The sequence below is a fragment of the Symphodus melops genome (assembly GCF_947650265.1).
Source record: "Symphodus melops genome assembly, chromosome: 9".
Lineage (NCBI taxonomy): Eukaryota > Metazoa > Chordata > Actinopteri > Labriformes > Labridae > Symphodus > Symphodus melops.
The window spans coordinates 22,468,658-22,492,869 of NC_136699.1; the positions used below are offsets into that span (position 1 = coordinate 22,468,658).

The following is a 24,212-nucleotide window of genomic DNA, read 5'->3' on the forward strand; positions in this document are numbered from 1 at the left end:
CTATCTATCTATCTATCTATCTATCTATCTATCTATCTATCTATCTATCTATCTATCTATCTATCTATCTAATTATAATGCAGAGTATTCCATAGTAGTCCCCTAACATTCAGGCCAATTCAGCGAAACAAAATCCTCCATAAGTAGCATCTTATTTTTTAAATCAAAATCGAGATTTTTTTAATAGGTGAAAGAAATTACCACCCCCCTGTAATTTTTTCACAACTCGACTACTGTGCGCAGGGGTCGCCAAAAAGCAATTTGTGTTGGTTTCAGGCTGGTGCTCAAGAGTGACATCTACTGGTTCAAATTGCTGCACTCTCCTCCTTTAAGAACACACTTTTGTTTTTTGTCAACAAACAAGATGAAGGGATAAAAGAAATGGAACAGTTCCTATGAAGACAAGTTTTACGGTCAAACTTCTACAGATGACAAAAGGTTCGCTGGACTTTTTAAAAGTTGGTTGTTAGTTTTTATTGATGGTAAGATGCTGTTACAACACTCTTCAATTCATTGTGCTGAACAAGTTGGGAATGGAAAGAAATGGATATAGTGATAATATGTGTACTGCCTGTCTCCTTAATTCAAATTGATTTTTTTTCACATATTCAAGTTACTGAAAACCATACATACCATTCTTTTAAAATGCTTCCTCCAATGGAAGAACAGTAAGATCAAAAACAGCACTGCAGGATGAATCTGAATACAAATCCTTCGAAGCATCATGGGAAGGACAATAATACGTTGTCTCCAGTATAATTGGCCATGGTAAACAGAAGCCCTCCTGTTTATAAGTATTTTTAGCGCACTAAGTAAGAACGTATTAATCTGCGTTTTGTGTTTCATAAATTACTCAGTGGGTTGCCATGGCAACATTCACAGGTTTCTAGGGGGTTCAAAACCCAGATAATGTGAAAGAAGACTTTTTGGTCGAGGTGAATTATTTTCAGTAGTTTGTTCACAGTGAGATGAACGTATCTAACAGAGTTCCTCTCCTCCTCCAGCAAGAAAGACTGAGAAATCTCAACCTCATGCCCATCAAGCTTGGATTTTAAAGAGGAGGAGGTTTCATGTGAATAGACGGGCTAAAAGCACAGCTGCTGCCGAGGGTCATTTTAATTTAATGGACTGAGTTTATCCTGTTGTTTGAACTGGCTACTTTTGAATGGATAACTTTGCTCCATCTGTACTTTCATCTTGGCTTATTGTTGATGTCAGAATAGTTTTTTAAAGAGACATTGTTAAACCCCGTGTATACTGAACAGCAGGGAAGCACAGTGGCTGTCTGTCGCTGAATGTTGTTGTCGCATGTTGTGAAGAGAGGAGTGATCCTCAGACCCTGAGGAAGCGAGCTAAATATACGCAGTATCTCTTTGGGTTATCTGGCTTCACTAACCCTAACATAAGAGATCTCACTTAAAGGGATACTTCACCCATTTACATGAAGCTGTGTATCATTAGAAACATGGTAGTAGTAGTCAACACTACTACCATGTAAATGGGTGAAGTATCCCTTTAACAGTCATAAGAAGCTGGTTATCATGATGCCTGAACCCAGAGTTTCAGAGTGCATGTTCATATAAAAGGGCGGAGTTAGCTTCATTTCACCAATCACAATCATCACTGAGTCTGTTCTCGGCAGATCGTCATATCTAACAAACTCTAATTAAACTATATTAACAATATAAAAATGTTTAAGAAGGAACTTCCAGCTCCATGTGACTAAAGTTTCTCAGCTGCAGCAACAAACGCAGCAAGGACAATAAGATAACAAGAAACAAGAATAACATCTGTGAGTGTTACTGTGCGAACTTATTACATTTTCTTCCCATCATCAGTTATTTTGAACTGACGGTAATAACTACCGTTTGCTCTCTGAACTGAATATGTTTCTCTGACTTTTTCATGTAGTGAGTATAAAAGTATTAGAAGTTGTATTTTAGCTGCAGCTCTGATGATCACAAACATAACATAAAAAAGATATATAGACATAAGAAGCTCCTAATTTTACATCTTAAAAACCCAACAAAGGCTCCGGTGGTTTTTAGTCCAGCAGAAGGATGAAGGACGATATCAGTGAAAAATAATCATTATCTTAATGTGCTATAATATAAAATCATGCGGGACATATGAAGTGTCCTCCCCCCTCTTGATCAGCTCCGGGAGCTCCACAATCTAAAGATCTGATTGATCAGTGAGCGGAGATTTTCACCTCTCTTATCTCTAGAGCAGGTTATGCATGCAGCGTAAGTTACCGCGGCGATATACTCAGGCAAGAAGTGAACCACCTTTGTGGGACTGAAAAAGGTTAACCCTGAAGTTACCTCGCTCACCCATAATCCTGCTTCATAGTTCAGGCCCCTGAAAGTCTAATTATACAAGTGACAGATGTCTTTGTTTTCAACACCAATAAAAAGGATAATGTCTTCATAAGAAAATAGGAAACGCCCTCCAACCGTAAATGGAGAATAAATAGTTTTGGAAACAACTATCACCTCATAAAAGGTCCTGCATTGATGTAAATTAATTTCTCCAGTAATATCATCCACAAACGAATCGGGAATTGAGAGATGGAGAGAGAAATTGAAAGAGAGAGTTGTGAGGTAGAGAAAAAAATAATGATTCAAAGGTAGTGAGAGGAACTTCTAATTGTCTGTAATTAATTGGCGGCTCATTAATCACATTCTCATCTAACCTAATGTCTTACTCCGCTGTTCCAGACAACGGGCAAGAAGGGGGTGTTGGGGTGAGCTGTTCTGTATGTGTGTGTGTGTGTGTGTGTGTGTGTGTGTGTCATGAGAAACAGGGTGTTTGTGTTACAGCACTTAATGAAATGGGTGGTTATCAAGGCAAACAGGCTTCATTAAGTCCAGCATAATGACCTGTGTCACATCTCATACTGTCCTCACTCTGTCTCTCTCCACTCTCTTCCTGCCTCCCTCTTCTATTTCCCTTCCTTTTTTTCCACTTAACATAGACTTCTTAAAGTAAGAAATAAGACTGTAAGTAAGACTCAAATTAAATGAAATCTTCAAACAAAGCGACACCTTTATTGGGGAATCATGTCATCAGAAATCATGTTCTGACGTCATAGCCTTTGGCTCCATCAAAATGGACAAAAAACACAAGACAGTCGGACAGTGCCTGTGTGTCTGAATGGTAATCTTTCATTCCCGACTTGTAATTGTTATTTCCTGAACTCATTGTTTGTACGTAACTTGACTGTTTATTAATCTTTTTTTTTTTATGGGTGAATTACCTGATTAAATACATTTTAAAAAATAGACCTGTATTTTTTTGTTCATATGCAGTTTGTGTTTATTTATCACAGAAAACAGTGTTTTATTCCTGAGAGGTGGCTGTGGCTCAGTTTGTAGAGTCGGTCGTCTCTCAACACAAAGGCCAGGGGTCGAACCCGAGACACATGTCCGATGTGTCCTTGGGCAAGACATTTAACCCCACATAGGTCCCGCTGCTTCACCCTCACAGTTGCATGTGTATGAATGCATTAGTTAAGTCTGACGGTCACCATACACAGCAGCCTCTCCCATCAGTGTGTGAATGTGTAGGTGTGAGCTGAGGTGTGAAAGACTAGTAAAGCCCTATACAAGCTCAAGACCATTTACCGTTTACTTCCCTGCAGTCAACCACATTTTTAATATTCCCTGCATAGCTATGTATGTTGTAACGTTAATGGGTCATAGTGAGCAAAACAGAGAGCTAAAAAGCAGCCAGCGTGCACACAAGGGAAGAAACACTCTCATCGCTCTGCTATCAAAATCGAAATCTGCTCGCTCCAATCGACCTGACCTTTGACACATTCAGGTCAGAAAACCTTGTGCGTGTGCAGAGGCTGTCTGTTTATTCTGGACATGCAGATAAAGCTCTTTGTCCTCTCAAAGTGTTGTTCCAAGCTTGTCGTTGCCTGAACAACCTGAAAGAACTTGTGATGTGCGAGTGGTAGTTAATATTTAGTTAGTATATCGATGCTCTGTGAAGTCCCACAGAATAATGACATCAACAAAAGAGCGGCGAACAACAAACTGACAAACAGAAAAGCTCATGCGGCTGTTTCATTACGTGCTCAGAGACCGTGGTGGTCGCGTGCAGACACGCTATGCACGGTGCAGCAGTCGCAGTATAGACACTTCACTACCCTGACTATTAGCTCAAGGTGGATTACCAGGACATTATCCTACTGTGTTCTCACAACACCGGGATTGGCTGCAGAAGAAACATATTCAAATATCCAGAGTTTTTTAGGAGATTTCCGTATATATGAAAAGGGTATTATTGCTCAGAACAAATACAGCATGATGTGACCCTGACCTCTTGACACCACATTGTGCCATCAGAAACATGTCAATGCAAAGGACATGTCGGAAAGTCTTTCATGCTACACGCTACATGCAGAAGACTTAGGTATCAAACTTTAGGGAGGTTTAGAAAAAGAGATGATGCTTTGGACATTCAGGGTCGTGGGGGGCTGTGATAACTGGCTCAGCTGTCATTGGGCGAGAGGCGGGGCTAACCCTGGACTGTTCGCCGGTCAGTCACAGATCTCTGACACATCGAGACAGACAACCAGCTCCATTTACACTCTAAACGAGCATGTCTTCAGACTGTGGGAGGAAGCTGAGGAGAACCTGCGAATGCACGGAGAGAACATGCACATTTCACACTAAGAGACCCAGTCCGACGGGAAATTGAATTTGATTTGATTTTAAAGTCACTCAAGTTAACTTAGCAAAGAGGAGAAACAACCCCATTGGCTGTTGAAGTCAGAGGAAATGAACAAAAACAGAAAATAAAGCACAGGTCAATTATTTTAGTGAATCACACAAGAAAGGATGAGGAGGACGGATTGGTAGGGAAAGAAATGACATTAAAAATCAAACTAAAGGCAGAGAGAAGTGAATCCTCTGTAGGTCAGACTGTCCAGCAGTATCAGGCCTGATGCACACCGTCACACACACACCCACACACACAGACAGGCATGCAGCAAAACTCGCAGAGTCATACACACACTCTCAGAGTGCCACAGAACACATGATGAATATGTCTGGCTGAAGTGGAAATAACCTTTTCAGAAAGATTCCCCGTCCTCTTTCTGTTGTTACAAAAATACAAATTACTCTCAGTCATATTATGTACGACAGGAGAGATATTCAGGTCAGAAAAAGGTTACACTTACTTCATGAGACATTTCTTACACTTCTTTTGGTTTCTCTCTTCTTTACTGGTTTTTGTTCTGCTACTCGCAGCCGTCTCTCGTAAACTTCTTTTACCTCTGCGATGTATTTCAGTGAAGTGAAACGAACCCAGGGGTGTCAGACACCGATCCTTCGTCGCCTACTTCTGTTTCAATGCTCTCGAAGCAAAGCACTTAACCTTTAATTGCTCGACTGTAGCTGTTCATTGACTAACGGTGGCGAGAACTGTGGTAAGCAAATGAATGTTTCAGTGAGCCCGTACACTCAGCAATCCTTCTGGGGAGGAATTAAAGGAAGGAAAATGCTTCGATAATCAGATAATTTAATTATTATCTCCTCAGTGACTTTTAATTATTGGGATAAAAATAAATGACTGTGTGGGAGTAGATGCTGTTAGGAGGAGGTGGGGCTACATGTGTGGCTTTGAGCACGGCAGCAGAAAAAGCTCATGAATGCTCAAATATCTTACAAATTACAAACACAAGCACACCAACATGCACGATGTCTCATTAGTGGTCTGGTTGACATCATGAAATAATGCTTTCAGAGGGGGACAGGAGAGCTGAATTGCTTGGGGACAGGGGTCAGGCATTAGTCAGAGTCCTTCATCAGAGGCCTATAGGGTGGCTTTATGGCTGGGTTAACCCCAACAGGCCAGCACAACGAAAAACGAATATCCAGGCTGTTTCCACCAAGCGGTCCGGTTCAGTCCGCTTGAGCCGAATTACCTCCTGGGGTTATTAAAATGTTTCTGATTTGGTCCGGTACCCTGTCAACATTTGGGAAGGGCACCAAAATAACTGATCCGTATCGTCCTACTCTTTGAGTACCCTTCTGTTCAGGGTGCAAAGAGCTACACACACTGCAGTCCACTGATTGGTCGAAATAATCTGCACTTTCTGTGCGACAGCAGTAATAAAGCACAAAGACAAAACATTTAAATATCCTGTAGAATTGGAGAGAGTCATTTTAAGACTTTCCTTAGAATCCCTGATCTTTGATTACTGTGTCAAGTTCTTCATATTTGTTGAATTTATTGGCTGTTTACGCTTCTATGTATGTGGAGCTGTGATTTACTGTAGGGATGTGTAAGGGTACGGGTCGGCTGGATCAGGATCAGGGCTTACTGTGCCAAACTGAACCAAACCGGACAGCTTGGTGGAAACGGCTGTCCTGTTTTCTGATAGAAAAATGCAGAAGCTTTGTAGGTCTGGTAGAATCAGTTCTATCTGAACCAGTTCTCGCGTCTGCTTCCATCACTGTTTGTCAAGCAAACCGAGGGGAGAGGGGGCAACACGAGTGGGGAGGCCTTCTCTGGTCAAAACAAACAGACCAAACACAACCAACAGGATGCACTTTGACTATTATGAATCTGTACTGGGTGACGTTACACTTCTTGGAATGAACTTTGTTGATTTGGAGAAGCTTTTTAGGGAATCAAAGTCGGGGACCCGAGCACAATAAACTCCATTCGGGCTCTTTAAATTAAAGGAAAAGTAATAGAGGAAGAAGGGTAAAGGGAGGGTTGCTAAATGTGGGAATGAAAGGGGACAAGAGGGTTTTATTTATTAGACTAAAGGGACACGGTGAGGTGGAACTGTATCTACTGCCTCAACTATACAGCATCATAAGGACAAAAGAAAAGATGAACTCTGTCCTTTTGAACCAGGCTATTCTCTGTGAGTTGAGGGCATTGATTATTATGTGTCCTGTTCTCTGCAGGTCAGAGATAACACTCTACATAAAGTCTGTCAGTGCCCAGAATGAACAAAGTTGGTTTTATTGTTGTTGTTTGTCTAAACTGATGTGAAGTAGTTAGCATAAGCGCTCCACTGTTATTTGTACTTTTTCATCACGTCTGTTCTTCTTCTGTGGTTTCTCTACTTTGGTTCACATTGTTGTTTTTCTTAGCTTGCCTCTGTCAGAGGTACTGATGTGTGAGAAACAGAAGGGTCTGCTTCTTAAGGTTCCCTAATGCAATTAACTTGACCACTGGGTCTTCAGTGTGTGTGTGTGTGTGTTTAGAAGGAGACACTTGGGAAGTTTACATCTCTTCTGAGTCTTATTCTCAGTAAATGTGTGTTTGCGAACAGATGTGTGTGTGTGTGTGAGTAGGTCCAAGGTAAAAAACGTGTTTGTGCCCTTCTTTAGCCTCAATGGACAAATTAAAATAAAGAGAGAGAGAGAGCGGGAGCGATTGTGTGTGTGTGTGTGTGTGTGTAAATGAACCTCCTGACTCCCTGATATTTTCCAGACCAGTGGCTGAATCATGTCGAATCAAGTTTCAATTGGAAAAAAAAAAACTAAGGATATCAAGGCACCTTAACAACACATACACGTGCACACACACACACACGCACACACGTGCATGCTCACAGCTTTACAACTTAATGTAGACTAAAACCAAGTTGAAGTCCCTTTAATATATGTAAACAGGTGTCCTCTGTGTTCAAACCTGCTGACTTAAAGGCTAAAGAGTTAAGACTGATGCTATGAGTTTGGTTGATTGACAGGTGAGAGCTCCTCCACTTGGGCTGTTTCTTATTAAAAGTTATCCAGAAACAGCTTTTTCCATTCTGGTGACCACTGTCATTTGGCTAAAAAACTCCACTTCAGACATCGAGGTTTTTTATTGCAACATTCATTCACCTGCATTAATCAATCAATCAATCAATCAATCAACCTTTATTTGTATAGGGTATTACCAGAGAAGAACTCCCTGCATCTAAATGCGTCGACCTTTGAAGAAATTTAACGGTGTCCTGAGCCAAAAAATCCATGTTTGGTTTGGGGTAGCAAACCTGGATAATAAAAGCTTTGTTGTTATCATGCATCTTTAAAATGTTGCAGAGAATTACTTCTTAGTTCTTCTTCTTTTAAATAAATGGACTCCCTCTCAAAAAGGCCACAAACAACCCCAACATATTCTCTTCTTAATCCTGTTTTCTCTTACGTTGTGTCTCACTGTGTTTCTTACCCTTTCTGTGTGTGTGTGTGTGTGTGTGTGTGTGTGTGTGTGTGTGTGTGTGTGTGTGTGTGTGTGTGTGTGTGTGTGTGTGTGTGTGTAGTAACCTCATCAAGCCCCTGTCTTTTGAGAACAGAGGCAATTTCACAATGAATTAGGTGGTGATGCTCAAACTAGGTCATGGGCCCTTAACGCATGCACAAAACCACAAACAAACACACACACACACTTACACACACACACACACACACACACAGAAATGATACACAGTGTGTCAAATTGAGGAACAGAAAGAGACCAACAGATTGAGCAGGATGTAAAGCGAGTAAGCGTTTAGGACAGACTACGGGAACAATGCGAAAAGAAGATGACAAAAATCTGGAGGCAAATATGGAGGAAGACAGAAAGTCAGAGAGTGATAGAAGGAAAGATTACACCGAGGAGGGAGAGAAGAGGAGCAGTAACAGAAAGGGACAGAGGAGAAATTATGTTTTAATGTTTTTACAAAAATATGTTTTAATTTGTGTGAGAGAGAGAGAGTGTAAAACTGTCATGCAGGGGATGTGATGTTGCATTTGGCTCAGTGTTATTCTAATGAGGTTACAAATATTTTACAACACAGCAAATCCCCTTTTTCCATTGTCTCTCTCCCTGTCTCAGTCTGTCCCTCCTACCTCTCCCCCCCCCCCGCCAACCCCCCCCCCAAAAAAAACCACAGAATTAAATACACACCGTAACACAGAACTCCTCAGCAGTGTTACATTTAGCCTGAATGCTGTGTACTTAGCTAACACAAATTTTACTTTGAAATGCTTCTGAAATATGGATGAGATTATATTGAAAAATGGCTGCGGGTTGAAAGAGACTGAGGGGAAATAAAGACACACAGGGGGGGGGGGGGGGTAGAGGATGGGTGGTAAAGAGGACATCAAGATAAATTATCACGACATCCACAGATTCTTCATAGACCTGAAGGGAAGACCAGCACTAAGCTTATACCAGCTATTCTTTTTTTTTTAAAGGTACCCTGGTTTGCAGATTTTCTCCCTAACAGACACGACTCTAGCTTTAAATCATGGTCGGTGCATGGTCTCACTACTCTCCTTTCACTTACTCAGGAAAACACTGTGCACAGCTTCGAGACCCTGAGGGACAAACATGGCCTGTCGCGGAACGATTTCCACAGATACCTGCAGTTACGGTCATATATTGTCCATGAATGTAAATTGGCCAACCTCTCAGCTGTTGAATCAGAATTTTTTCACATTGTAAAGAATGCATTAACCATGACCCCTTCTAACTCGATTTCAAAGCTTTATACTGCTCTATCCCATGCTGGTAATAAGAATACTTTTTACATTAAAGGTAAATGGGAAAGAGAATCTGGGATCCAGATATCTGAGGAGGCGTGGGGCGATATATGGTCCTTTCAGTGGTCAACATCCAGCTCCATGAGCTGGAGGGAACATTGTTGGAAAAATATTATTAGGTTTTTCAGGACACCACATCAGGAGAGGTATAAAGGGGAACATGTGCCATGCTGGAGACAATGTGGCTCGACTGTGGCTAATCATTACCATATCTTTTGGGATTGTCCCAAACTAGGTGTCTTCTGGAGGGGTATTCAGACATCTCTAAGTAAGGTTTTTAACACTCAAGTTCCTCTGAGCTTCGAGGTCCTGTATCTGGGTCGCGTCTCTTTTTTGGAACACAGGAGTGAAATAAAACTATTACAGTTACTTTTGGTGGCAAGCAAAAAAACGATTACGAGAAGATGGTTGAGTCCGACTCTACCTTCTATTAAGGATTGGTTTGGAGTAACTCTTGAAATATTTAAGATGGAAAAACTATCCTATCAACTAAAAATTCAAAGGGACAAATTCTATCGGATCTGGAATAACTGGATTGTCTTTATTACCCCCGAGAGAGCAGACTTTTTCTAATATCACTGGTACCACTATCTTATGTTTATTTCCGTGAATGTCTTTCGATGTCTCTCTTTTTGATGGCGGCGGCGGGTGACCCCCCTCACCTGGTTTCTGTTCTTGGTTTCATGTTTTTGTTTTTTTTTTCTGTTTTTTTTGTTCTGTTTTGTTTTGTTTTTCCCTTTTCTATTGTACTTTAAAACAAAAACCGGATGGACATTTGTCATTACCTTTGTTGATATGTATGTTTGATGTGTGGTCATTTTCTGTCCATTCGAAATAAAGATATAATTTAAAAAAAAAAAAAAGGTACCCTGGTTTGAAAAAAACCTCCTAAAAAAACCCTACATATCCTCGAGTGTCCACTTGAGGCTGAAGGAGGTTATTTGTAGCCATTAGTCTGTTAAGTAGGCACCAGAGGGGCACAGCAACAAACCATGCTTTTCACTGATTGGTCAAATGATGGTTAATTATCAATGTCAATGACATGTTGGGTCATCACCACAAAGGATTGTATTGTTCCTGGAGGCCGATGTGAGGGTAGATCCCAGAGACGATAGCTAGTTAGAATTCAAATATAATTTCTGATAGAGACACTTGTTGGTTAATTGCAACACGGGAACACGATGTGAATTCACACCAACGTTACGCTCAGAATCAAACTGAGAGCCTGATTTACTAAGATCTCAATTACAGAGTACTAAATTGCGTGTTCACTGCAAAAGTTTGTATGTTTGTTTTGTGGGCGTTTTGCGGGTGATGATTTGCGTGGATGACATCCTGGAGACGGTAGTGTTTCAGCCAGGCTTTTTACATCATGCCTGCTGAGTTTATTCAAGGCACTAAAAGCTACATCTTTGGACTGCTGCTGGTCTGCAGGAAACATACGTTGGCAACAGTTAGCTTTAATTATACAAGCAACACAGAGGGTCTTTTCAGAGCACTATGCTACTTTGTTAGCTGGCTGTGTAAGTATTGGTATGGCTTTATCGCAATCGCTCACACAGCAGTCTCCTCAGCTACACAGTTGCCAGTTTACCAGTCTGGGTGCTGTTTGATACAATGGCTGAAGTTAAGACATGGGAGACGATGGTGAGGGATGAAGCTGAGAAGAAAAGGAGAGACTGCCCGAGCCCGGACCAAACTGAACGCAGGCTCTTACACAGTGGCGAGAGCTTCGGGAGGCTGCAAGCCCAGCACTGAGCTATGTTGCTCTTGGACGGTTTCAAACATGTTACTATGTTGCCCTGGTATTATGATCAGTCACGATCCACTGGCAGAGGGTCCATCACTACGGAGATTTTTCAAAACAGATTGTGATGTTAGCAGCTTTACACGACGTAGAAAGTAATGAAATCCAAGCTATGTCTCAGGTGGATTTAAAAGGTTAACCCTTTATACTGCACTCAGTGAAATAATTCAAAAATTCATCCTCAGTGTCATTCAGGGACATAACAGAACTTTATTTCTGTTAAAACATTTTTCAAAACATTTTAATTTCATGTTGAAGAATAAACATTGACGAAGTTACCATATTTGGTTCAAATACCACAATAGCAGGACCAGTGACGTACGGTGATCTCTTCTGATTGGCTGAGTGAGGATCCCATGCTTCTTGACCTTACTGAGGTGCAGAAGGGTGGCCATATGTAATGTTTGCGGAAATGACCAAAAATAGTCACTGGAAACTGGAGCAGCGAGAGAGAACCACCATGCACGAGGAGAACATGTAGACTCCACACAGAGAGGCCCTGTTTTTATTTGCTTGAATCACTTATGGCAGTATGGTCAAAAGAAAGCAAGTTGTGTGTTAATTACATCAAACAGTTCATGTGACTTCATGAACATCTGCTCTCTGAACTTTAGCTTTGTCTTTTTTGTTTAGTTTACTTTAATCCTTTCACTTTCATTTTACTTGTATTTGATTATGTTATGGACACTATTCTTTCATACTTCGAAGTGTAATGTCTTAAATTGTCCATGCACTTAGTTATTTATTCTTAAATTTACTTTCTCTCATGCACCCTTTGTACATTTTGTGTTTTTCATTACTCTTTATATTTGACATTTTAAATACTATTTTATTGGTAATTGCTTTTTATATTTTATTTCATTTTTATTTAAGTATTTGCTATTTAGCCTTATTTCACATGTTGACTGTTTTTTGAACCAATAGACCAAGCCAAATTCTTTGTATGTGTAAATGTACTTGGCAATTAAAAACGATTCTGATTCTGACACATGTGGCTGACACAATGAACTCTGTGTTTACCAAGGCTGTTAAAGCAGGTAACGTGATGACTGGGAACCAAACGGGAAGTATTCTTAACTGACCGACCAGCACACACTGAATTTACAACAAGATTGGGTTGGGGTATGTACTCGTGGCTTTGGGTTAAAGGTACACAGTGTCCAGGATGAGGACCTTTGAACCACGCAGCATTCAGCTGCTTCATGAGCTCTGATATAGTATGGATGTGGCCCTCTGCACTTTCCTGAACTAACCACTTTACATCCCCTACTTCTACTTAAGTGATTTTTTATTTGAGCATTTACATTATTTGTAATGTTAATTTAGCCTGGTTGGTCCCATTGAGATCATATATGTCTTTTTAAAGGGGGACCTGACCAACACTAGCAGCAACTTGCTTTATAAAACACAAACACGGCGAGCTGGTGGTGCAGTTAGAGTGCGTCACCATTTACAGATGCTGTTATATCCAAGCTGGTGGCCCCAGTTCCCATTAAATTCCCCACTCTCTCTCTCTCTCTCTCCCTGATTTCTAAGTCTATCAACCATCCTATCTCTAAAGTAAAGGCATGAAAACTGAAAATTAGATCTAAAACCAAAAAACACTCAAACTGAGAGTAAACGTTTCATAATCAGACAGATCGTATTGAAAATGATCAGCTGCATGCAGAAAGTTTGGATTCAAGACTTTTCACTAAGCTTTCAAAAACTTTCAGACTAAGTGTTGCAGTTTCAAACTAGTCTGCAGGTTATTTCACGCAAAAAGTGCAGCAAACCTCAAACCTCAAATTATAATAGCCTTAATTATAATTGTCAAGCTTCATTTTGTTTTTTCACAAAATAGTTTCCTCTGAGATGTTTTTTTTTTCTCTTCCTCTGCAGAGATTCTTTTTTCTGGATGTGTTCCTCCCCACATCAGACGCCCCTTCACTGACCCTCTGCTATCTCTTCTCTAGCCTGATCAGATCAGTGGACCATGCACGTGCTTCATTTGTTCATGTGTGTGTTCATGTGTGTGTGTGTGTTTTCATGTGTATGTTTGTGTGTGTGTGTGTGTGTGCATTTGCATGTGGAAGTATTTGTGAGCTTGCTGTCTGATCTATTCTGGGGCCATACTCCCCCAGGCCACAGCAGTAATACACTATATGACTGTAGTTTGTGATCACCAGACGTATCACACAAACATTAGGAACAACTTCATGTAAATGTGCGCACACACATTAATGCATAACACACAAAGAACAGGAACAGCTGAGAAACCAACCTGCAGCAGACATAAACACAGGGTCTCTGAATAATTGATAACAATGAAAGTACTTACTGTAGTTCATAAGTGGGGTGAGGAAGGTTTCATAAAGCTGGCAATGTAAAACCTCTCTCACTTGTTTTTCCTCTGTACAGTACTTGTGTTGTTAGGCGTTGTCAGTAATTGTAAGACTTTGTAAAGATCAGCAGCATTACAGCAAATAATATCAGAGGATGATGTTAGCATGGGCACAAGTGAGTAATTAGCTTAACTAATGAGGAATTAACTAAGAATTTAGTTATTGTAATGTTATGTTTAAAGGTCTTTCAGGGATTGTTCATTAATATTCAATATCATCAGAGCTGGCTTTATTGAAGAGGGAAGCCAAGAGCAATTCATCCTGGTCCACCAGGCTCTGCTCGGACGACTCTGGGCTCTGGAAAAACCAAGTTTGCATGGTCGATATAACAAGCACTGTCGATTTAATTGATTCATTTGGGGCTCCTGTGGCTCAGGAGGTTCAGCTGGTTGTCCACTAATTAAAAGATTGGTGGATGCATCTCTGGCTGCTGCAGCTCCTGTCAAGATGTCCCTGGCTAACATACTTCAGCCCAACCTCTCCTGAAGGCTGTGCCATCAGTTTTTGAACGTGTGTGTGGGCTGAATGTGTTGCGTTAGTCAGCAGACTAGAGATTTTCAAAAGTGCTTAAGTACAGTCATTGTATTTATTCACCAATAGATGACCTTTCCATCTCTTCAATTGCCTATATGATAATTATCACGCTGGTTTAAATAGTCGGTGGGGGCTGGAGCTGATCACAGCTGGGGAGAGGCGGGGACGTCCTGGACTGGTCGCGAGTCAGTCACAGGGAAAACACACAACAACACCTGTGAGCACTCTCCTATTTTGGACAGGAGGAAGAGTCAGAGTTCAACTGGTCAGCCCACAAACAACATGCATACGAACATGCAAAGCTCAGGAACCATTTTGAACCTATACTTGGCCAAATGAGTTTAAAAGTTTAAAAGCTGAGTTTCATTGTGGAATCTTTCAGTGTGCAATGTAGACAGCCAGAGTACGATCATGTGAGATGTGATGTAACATCCAACGCTTCTTTGCTTTGAGGACACAGCGTACGGAAGCTCCATAAATGTGTTTAATAAAGGGGGTAGGCTAATCTGATTAACAGATTGCCGGTGGCTTTTTGCCTGGATACTGCAGAGATAGCATTTCCAACATGGCCCCTGCCATTGTTTGGTCTCAAAATGCCTCTTCAGAAAAAAGAGACCATGTCCATTTTTTTAACAGTCTTCAGATGAAATGCAAATTGTCTGTTCTATGATAAATGATAGATAGATAGATAGATAGATAGATAGATAGATAGATAGATAGATAGATAGATAGATAGATAGATAGATAGATAGATAGATAGATAGATAGATAGATAGATAGATAGATAGATAGATAGATAGATAGATAGATAGATAGATAGATAGATAGATAGATAGATAGATAGATAGATAGATAGATAGATAGATAGATAGATAGATAGATAGATAGATAGATAGATAGATACTTTATTGATCCCGAGGGAAATTCAAGAAAAAGATCTTTTAAGAGTTTTCCCAAAGAATTGATGATGTTGAAATGTAATGCTCACAACAGAGAGCATGAGTATAAATGTATGCTCAAAACTTTTTTTTTTTCACATGACTTTAAGGACATTGACGCAGGTCTACCAATCAATCATAAAAAAATAACACTAATAGGAGCTGCATGTCAGCAGTCCTTAATTTACAATGAGTATTTCCCACCGACGCCACCAATCAGAACACAATTTTCTGGTGTCTCTGTTCCACGATTCAATGAGGGAACAAAGAACTGACTCTGCCTGATTCTAAACTCTGAATCCATGCTAAGTGTTCCCTTATGTGTGTGTAAATGCTGCTGCCAGGGGGCTCTCAATCAAAACGATGATAAAAGCTGAGGCTGAGGCTGGCAGGGAATGAAGGGAGTTATCCTCTCTCCCCCCACCTCTGATGAAACCAACTCTGAGTTGTAAGTAGTCATGATGAACGGATGAGACAGACCTGAAGAAGAGAACATGTTTACAGACGAGGTGAAGGATCCAGGTATCATTTACGTGCCGTTTTCATCGCAGCAACAGTACAACAGCTTTCAGTAGCAGTTTCTGCTACCTTATAGACATCTTTCCAAAGCAACAATAAACATGCTCTATCATGGGGGTTTATTATTTCAGACGCTAACAAACACATCAAATATTATCAGGTAATGAATGTACTCAATGACAAACCAAATATATAAAATATGTTTTCCATTTTTAATTATTTTACTAATTTTAGTGTCAAATTTGAATAAAATTTAACAAATTGTACTTTTCCAACCTAAATGTTACTGTATATTTTCATAATGCTCTTACATGTCCCTTTATGTTTAGGAATAGCACATTTTCATTTATTTCATAAAACTGTTCCACTAATATAGTGCTAAAATTGTTCACATGACAATAAAGGCTGGCTCAACCTCTGAACTTTTTGGGGTTTTGTTAAACCTTTACAAGACGACCTTGTTTGACACAGGGCTGCTGCGCATCTGAATGAAAGCAGCACAGCAAGCGTAAATAAAAAAATAAATAAAAAAAGATCCAGACTGTAATCCTTTGAATTTAAAATGTTAGCGATATGGAGCAATAAATGCAGGACAGCGTACTCTGAAAGAATATTGTTCAAGGCGTATCCACTTTCACTCAATGCTGCTTATTCTGGCACATCACATTATAACAGACTACACAATCACTCAATGTGTGCTTTCAAATGTGTGCATATGTGAGGGCAAGCGTGGGCAAACACGGAGACAGCAACCCCCTTCTCCACACATACATTCACACAATACAAAAGTACAGATGGAAGTCTGCATGAGAAGAGCAGATGTTACTGCCAAGTCTGAGCTTTGGTCAAAGCCACTGACGCTTGAAAGGATGCATTTTTAATCTCCAAATAACAGACAAAAAAAAAAAAGAAAACCTGGGAGGAATGTAAAGTACCAGTTTGTTTTAGGTCACATCTGTATTGTGCATACAGAGAAACTGTAAAAGCTCTGTGGTGATAATGAATGATGTATTGCTGAGTCTGGGCATCTGTCAAAGTAATGGATGCTCTGGAGTCAAAAATGTATTGAATATTAAACAAGGTGGTAAATGGTAAATAGACTTGAGCTTGTTTATTTCTTTTCTAGTCTTCTGACTACTCAAAGTGCTTTTACACCTCAGGTCACATGTGTGAATGTGCTGCTGAATAATGAGACCATCAGAAGTAACTAATCCCATTCATTCCCATTCATAGACATGTATACATTGCTGACAAAGCAGCAGCCGATGTTGATTAAGTCCACTGATGGTTGTGCCCATTCCTTCCAACTCCAACCCATGACATTCTGCCGTGAAGTAGTGCTGACGACGACAGCCACTTCTGATTAGATCATCGTTGGAGATAACCATCGAGATAACGATTTGTGGTATCAGCAAACTTAATTGTTTTAATGCTTGACTGTAATGTTGTCAAATCCTGTCCTGGAACTGCCAGGTACAAATTCTTGAGTTTTATACATTATCCTATGACATGCAGCATTTTGTCTCAGGATGAATGATCTGCCTAACTTGATGCTCAGCCAACCAGCCTGTTACTTGCACCCTTTAAAACTGTTTTCCCTTCTCACACTGTATTTTATACTTCCAAAGAACTTGGCCAAGATCTTTCTCTAAAACCTTTACGATACTCAATGTAAATGACTTTTATGAGCAAGTTGTGGCTCTCACAAAAGTCAGTTTCCAAGAAGCTGTTTCAGTCACTATTGGTCACTACATGGACATATACATGGACATATACATCCTTGAGAAACTGACTGGACATTTGTAAGCACCCCTTCGCTAGTTAAACCTCAGCATGAAAAGACCTGATTTGAATGGTTAAGACTTCACACATGGTAGCAGCATTATCATAATGTAATTTTACAGAAAGGATAACAGTGTTTTGGGCGTTGATGGCATTTTTTTAGTATACCTGTACTCTGTTCTATGTGCCTTTGAATTGTCCCCTGGAGACAAATAAAGTTTTTTGAATTGAAATGAATTGATAGAAGTTGGATGGGCCCAAGCTCCACCTACACTGCAGGCTACAATTGACTTTGAGCCCTAGATGTATCTAGTAAAGCTGAAGATCATTCAGTTCATGATCAATACAAACACTTTCATAAACTCGTCTTCATCAGTGAAGCCAGCTAGTGGGAAGTAAATGCCCTTAGTTTTGGGGTCACCATGTCTGCAACAACTAAAACTTTCTGCACAAACACACCCCAGGCACTGAACATTCATTCAAAAAGTCTAAAACCAATGGGAACCAAACCTTGATTTCTGATTGAGAACTGCAAACAAAAAGTCAGGCAGTTTTACTAAGAGAGCCCGAAGCATAAGAGGTGACAGAGAGGGGATAAAAAAGTCTGATCACCAAGAAAGAAGGAAAGGGAACTGAAAAGAAAAAAAACTCATTTGATGGGCTTAACAAAAAAAGTAAAAGAACAATAGTTTGCTGACATCATTTTTCTTTCTCAGTATAGATTTTCTTCTCAGGCGTATTGCTTCAGCAGGTTTATTTCATAACTTCATTTATTGATGTTGGCCATACTGCTCTTTCAAAATGTGATGCAGGGAACAAATTTAGTTTCGTTAAAGATGTGCCTTCAAAAATGCTGGGTCATATTTTATTTTTTGAAAAATCCCTTAAAACATTTCTCCATTCATTCCAGAAATACGTCTTACCTGTTACTTTAAGTTCTGTTGTCCGCCGCACCAATCTCGATCCATACTGCAGCTCACAGGTGTAGTTTCCCCCATCACCCTCTTCCACCTCAGGAATCCAGATGTGTGTAGTGTTAATTGTAATGGAGCTTCTCCACTCTACCCGCTCACACTCCTGACAGGAAGGCACAGATAAGATCACATTTTAACAGACTATGCGAGACTTTGGGGATGGCACTCAGCTTGTGTGTGTTTGTGTGTGTTTCTCACCTTATACCACGTCATCTGTGGCTGCTTGTATGGAGCCAAATAGTCTTCTATATCAGGACAGATGATCATCTTACTATGGGTTATTTCAGCCTTCTCCAGGTGGCGGATGTTGCTGCTGAAGCACTTTCCCTCGTCACTCTCCTCCACAGCCATCGACATGGACACTTTCATGCAGTATGTTGAGTTTCTGGAGAGATAAAAAAGCACTGTGTTTTAGCATATTGACATCATAACTTCAAAAAACAAAAAATTAAACCAAGGGTACATACACAACTGTAGACAATTGTGCAATGTACACCAGTTGTTTATTAAGCCTTGACTTCATCACTCTACAGTGACTTCTATTGGTCTATACATCAAACTCTCATTGAAATTGCTATTTTTGTATTTGTATTATCATGACCAGATACCACATTCGCCGTCTTCTTTCAACTTGCACACACTTTTAACACTTTGCACTGTGCTCCAGAAGAGGAAACTAAAACGTCCAAACAGTCTGTATTTGTTGTTGAGGTTCATGGCTATTAAATGAATTCTAAGGGATATGTTTTAAGTAAGTTAAAAAATGTATTATCAAACTAGAGCATACTTTGAATGTGACAGTGAGTAATGGCTCCATTTGCTTGACACTGGCACTTGTTGTGATAAAGTGTAAGAGCTAGGGATGTTCCCAGACAACTAATGTCCCAGTCTGTTAAACACAAATGTAAATTCAGACTAACCAGCTAATCTACAGGATGAGAACACACTCAGAAAACAGTAACATTGAGCACAATTTATCTGAAATTGTCTGTCAGTTGTGAAATTGCAGGTTGACACTACAGTTAGCAGTGCTAGCATTGCCAACCCTTTGTGCTCCTTGCAGGTAAACATCGTCATGTCTGTGCTAAATGTGGCATTGCATACTGTAGGTCGATAGCACAGTTTAACTGACAGAGCCTCAATGTTCATTGCAATTTTCTAGATCAAAAGACTGTGATCTTTTGCATCAGGGGTTAACAGCAAGGAGAGCTGGCCCATTCATTGGTACTCATATAACCTCGTCTTATGTTTGCTTTACTGTTTGAGCATTACATTTAAAAGCATATACAAATGTGACCAACCAGTAATTCTGGCAAGGGTGATGACATTTCAGCCTTTAGTGGACTCAACGCAAACACGACTTTAGTTTTATGAAGTACTGGTCGACCATTTGGTGATAGGAAATCAATTTTGAATTTTTGTGTAACTTCTGCATGACTAAAAGAAAATGGCATTAAGAAGAAATGAAGGGTTTTACAATCTCTTACACATCCATACGGTAAGAATAAGAAATGAAATCAAATAAAGGCACAACTTCAGGAATTTTCATGTTGTTGTGTTAGTGGCTTGGTTTTGATTCATATCAATTTAAACGGTCGTTATTTATCTATTTTTTAAGTGAACTCACATGACAATTAAAGTGAGAGTCTTAAATAAAGCTGTTTGATATGAAGCCACACAGCTAGCAGCAGTGTTTTAAATTGAGCAGTAAAGCAGCAGCCAAGAAGAGCAGCGTTCAGAACAATGTCACCTCAAATCCGCTGCTTTTCAAAGAGTGTGTTAGAATAAAGCCGCAGTGAGAAGCCCAACTGATCCATCTGTTGTCTGTCTGAGCCGTTTTATATCCATAGGCCTCTTCCATGGTTGGAAAAGCACAGGTGTTTCAAATATCATTAAACATGTCTCTGGTCTATTCGAAAAACAAAGTAAGACATGACAGCCATTTGTAATTACATTATTTACACCTGTGTTTTGAAAATGCCTGATGTAGTGAAACTGCATGGCCTTAGAGATATAATGGTCTTTAAAGTGGAATAAAAGCAACACTCAGATCAACTGAGTATGGATTTTCAGTCTATGGAGGATGTTGGTACTCAATTGTTGCCTTAACCCCTCGATGCAAGAAGAACATGCTTTAGTACAGTATTGTAGATCCACCAGGTTTATGAAAATTATAGAGAAATGGATCACATTTCAGGATGAAAATACAAAGCATTGAGCCCAAATTCACCAACAAGCATGCATCAATGAAAAATGCTTTCAGACTGGTCAAATTATTCAGTATATATAAAAGCCTGACAGATTAATCAGAAAGGCTAAATCAACAGGTGTCAGCATATCCTGTGACTATCGGCACTGGTTGATTTTCTAACTTACTCATATACGCTGATATTTCGAGATTTATTCACCAGTCAAATAGTTGCAGAGAGTGCTATATGGATTACACGCATTATCACCATCCAGAGTGACAAGAGTTGATGCAATCTACATTTTTACATTTTTTAACCTAATTTTTCATATTTAGATTTTTTGTTTTATTCTAAATCTTATTCTATTTTATTGTAGGTATGTGTCTTCAGAACATGTATGTTTAACTTTAGTCAGTAGTACAGTTCAGTTTTAATGTGAAACAAATGATCCCTTTTGAAAATATAACATATCTCAGCTTGAAAATAGAGATTAATTTGATTTCCCTTCAGTTTTGTAAAAAATGATTGGCAAATTAGATTGTAAGAGTAAAGAATAAATCTGTATTGTCCATGCAAGGAGGTTATCTTGTATTTTGGTTCCTCCTCCTGCAAACTCCATAAAACTCCAGAGAACATTCGGGCCAAAAGATATGTATGACTTAAATCGACACATTTTGACCTACTAACCCAGTGGTTCCCAAAGGGGGGGGTCATGAGACGATGAGAGGGGGGTTGCAAGATGCCTTCCAAAATCAAATACCAAAGTGTGATGTATGCATTCAGTATTGGACACATTATTGTGAAAATACTTACAAAAGTAATTTTATTCACAACTCTCGTTGTTTCGTAAGATGTGTTCTACTTCTAACGTTTTGTTCTATAAATGAATAAAGTAGGGACAGAGGGCTTCCCCAGTCTTTAGCACTGTTATTTTAGTGAGCTGACATGTTTGGGAACCTCAGCTTTAACCAGCGCTGCACAAGACAAATGTGTTAGTTTTAGGGCCCTTCTGTTGTGGTCACAAAATGTCCTCTTGTTGTGATGTAGAATATGTGTACCAATTTCCTCCTGCCAAATTATCTATGAAAGAAAATATAACCTTTAAAGTTGTGCAGATGCAATGATGCTATGATGCAATGATGTGTTTTAAGCACCATGTTGGATTTTTGGATCTGCTCAAGGTGATTGTGTGGGTGTATGGTTGTTTGTTGTTGTTGTTTGTTTCCCCAAGTTCACCCCCAAACATAAAAGACCTCATTGATTCTATTTCTTTCTCACTCCAACATACACAGACACAGACACACACACACACACACACACACACACACACACACACACACATGCATTGTCCCCTAACCTCAACCTCTCATCTAGGTGAATCTAAACCACTTATCCCATCAATTCTGTGTATTTGTGTGTGTGTGTGTGTGTGTGTGTGTGCGCACGTGTGTTTTTGCATTACAGGAGGCACATGTTTTTGTTTTTTTATGTCACCGACCGAAGATCGAGCATTTAACTTGAGGCCCAGAGAGCCTTTTATCCATCCATCGCTCTCCTCCTCCTCGATCTATGAACAGCCTCATGCGTTTTGTTTTCTCTTGCAGAGATTCAGATACCTTTTCCTGTTCCTGCTCCACTGGCTGTTTCTCTTACACACGTCATTTAGCTTCTTCTTAACACATCCCTTCTGTTTTGTGCTGCACATGTCAATAAAAACTTAGTTTCTGTGTTTTTCATGTAAAGAAAGAACATAAATGATATCAGAAAACCTTGAACAAATTAAAATGTGCTCGCTCTGTTGCAGTGTTTTTAAACAAACTGCATGAATTTTGGAAACCACACATGCAGTGATGCCAGAAACGACATTACATGGAGTTTTTTTCACAGTTGGACTTCAGTCTAAACATGTTAAACGTGACACGATTAAGTTCTGAAATTGACACATCCAGTTTTTTTCAAAATTATGTCATCAGAATAAGAAAAACATCTTTATTGTCCCTTGCAGCACACTGTAGTTAAGCTGCTGCAATGATAGAAAATAATGACACCACTGCACAGTTAAACTACATCACCCTCAGAGCCGTACTGTTGCCCCTACACTACATTGAGGAAGTTAATTAAAACACTTCTAGATGTGGGACAACTGACTACAGGCCATCTAACATTGTGGGAGACTCGGCTGCCATCACGTTGGCAAGTTCTTTATTATTAATTGTGCAAGAAACGGTTCAGTATACAGGACCTGTTTGAACCAGAGAAATCAACTTAACATGAACTCCTGCAAAGTTCAAATGATATTTCATTAACTTGGATCATTGGACGTCAGTGAGTCATTTTGTACATTAGTACACTACTGTAGATTTCTCAATGTGTAACTGTGTTAGAAACATAAACGGGTGTTTTGCACAGTATAAGCAGTCTCATGTGATGGACCACACTGGTGTAACAGAGCAGCACCTTATGAAGAAAAAAAAAGATTCTCAATTTAAGAGACTGGCAAGAAAAGCTTTAAATTTGTAATGTGGATTCACTCTTGAAATTCAATGAACCGGGTTAAAAGGAGCAATATGCAACTCAGTTATTACCCAAGTCAGAATTCAAAAGCTGTCTTCCCCTCTACAGTCAATATGCATATATATATATATATACATACAAGTTGTCATGTCTCAGACACTGAAGCTTCAGTGTTTAGCCGGCTCTACATCAGTCTATAAAACCTTTCTGCATTATAACCTCTCTCCATGTTTCAAAAGCATCTCCAACATTGATCCTAGTTTGAGCAGGTTTCTGCTGGTGGAGCTTATTAGAAACATGCAGAGGCTTTTTATCTGAAGCAGTTCTCTTGATCGATTCTATCTCTGCAACAACTGTTGGTTTGTCATTTGCCAGACAAACTGAGTGCTGCTTCTTCTCTGGTTCAAACAAATCCAGACCACTCAGGACCAGAATCTAAAGTTAGAAGGAGGACACACTGGCTGCTGCCTTGTTGTCAGAGAAGTCAGCACTTCAACAGAGCATGTTTCCTTCATGTCTGATGAGATAGTAAGGTGACTTTATCATTTCATTCAAGGATCTTACATATTACTCTTTTATAAAAGAGTCTTAAAAATGATAAATCCACCTGTAACAACTTACACACTGGACTCTGTTCCTCCTAATGGGATAGATTTTGTCATTTGAAGACAACGTAACTCAACATCTGTTATCCACGCTTGTGTAATTTAAAAGCACTGGAGGCCATGAAAAACTGAAAGCAGTGAATATTTAACATCTGCCCACCGGGTAGCCAGAAACACAATTTCAAATAAATGCTAATGCAGATTATAAAGAATTTGCCCAACCTGTTTCCATAGTATGTTAAAAAGGCGATGAAGCAGCTTTCACAGCAAAGCTCCAGGAGACTAAAGATCAAATACTGCACAAACTTATACGATAACTGAACTTTGAACTGGTCGAGCTGAACTCAGACAGGTCACACTATTTAATCACAGAACTGAAATGACTGAAAAGAATCTGAGATCTGCTTGTACTTTGTAT

The 24,212-nt window shown here is 39.7% G+C and overlaps 1 protein-coding gene across 2 annotated transcripts in view; it reads right to left on the reverse strand.

Moving 5' to 3' along the window:
- il1rapl2 (interleukin 1 receptor accessory protein-like 2) overlaps window positions 1-24,212 on the reverse strand; it is a 372,021-nt gene that overhangs the window by 92,665 nt on the left and 255,144 nt on the right. For both annotated transcript variants that reach the window (XM_079353062.1, XM_079353061.1), the window contains exons 5-6: window positions 18,685-18,871; window positions 18,436-18,589 (exon numbers count right to left, since the gene is read on the reverse strand). In XM_079353062.1, coding sequence (XP_079209188.1) covers window positions 18,436-18,589; window positions 18,685-18,871 — 341 coding nt within the window. The remainder of the gene's footprint in view (window positions 1-18,435; window positions 18,590-18,684; window positions 18,872-24,212) is intronic.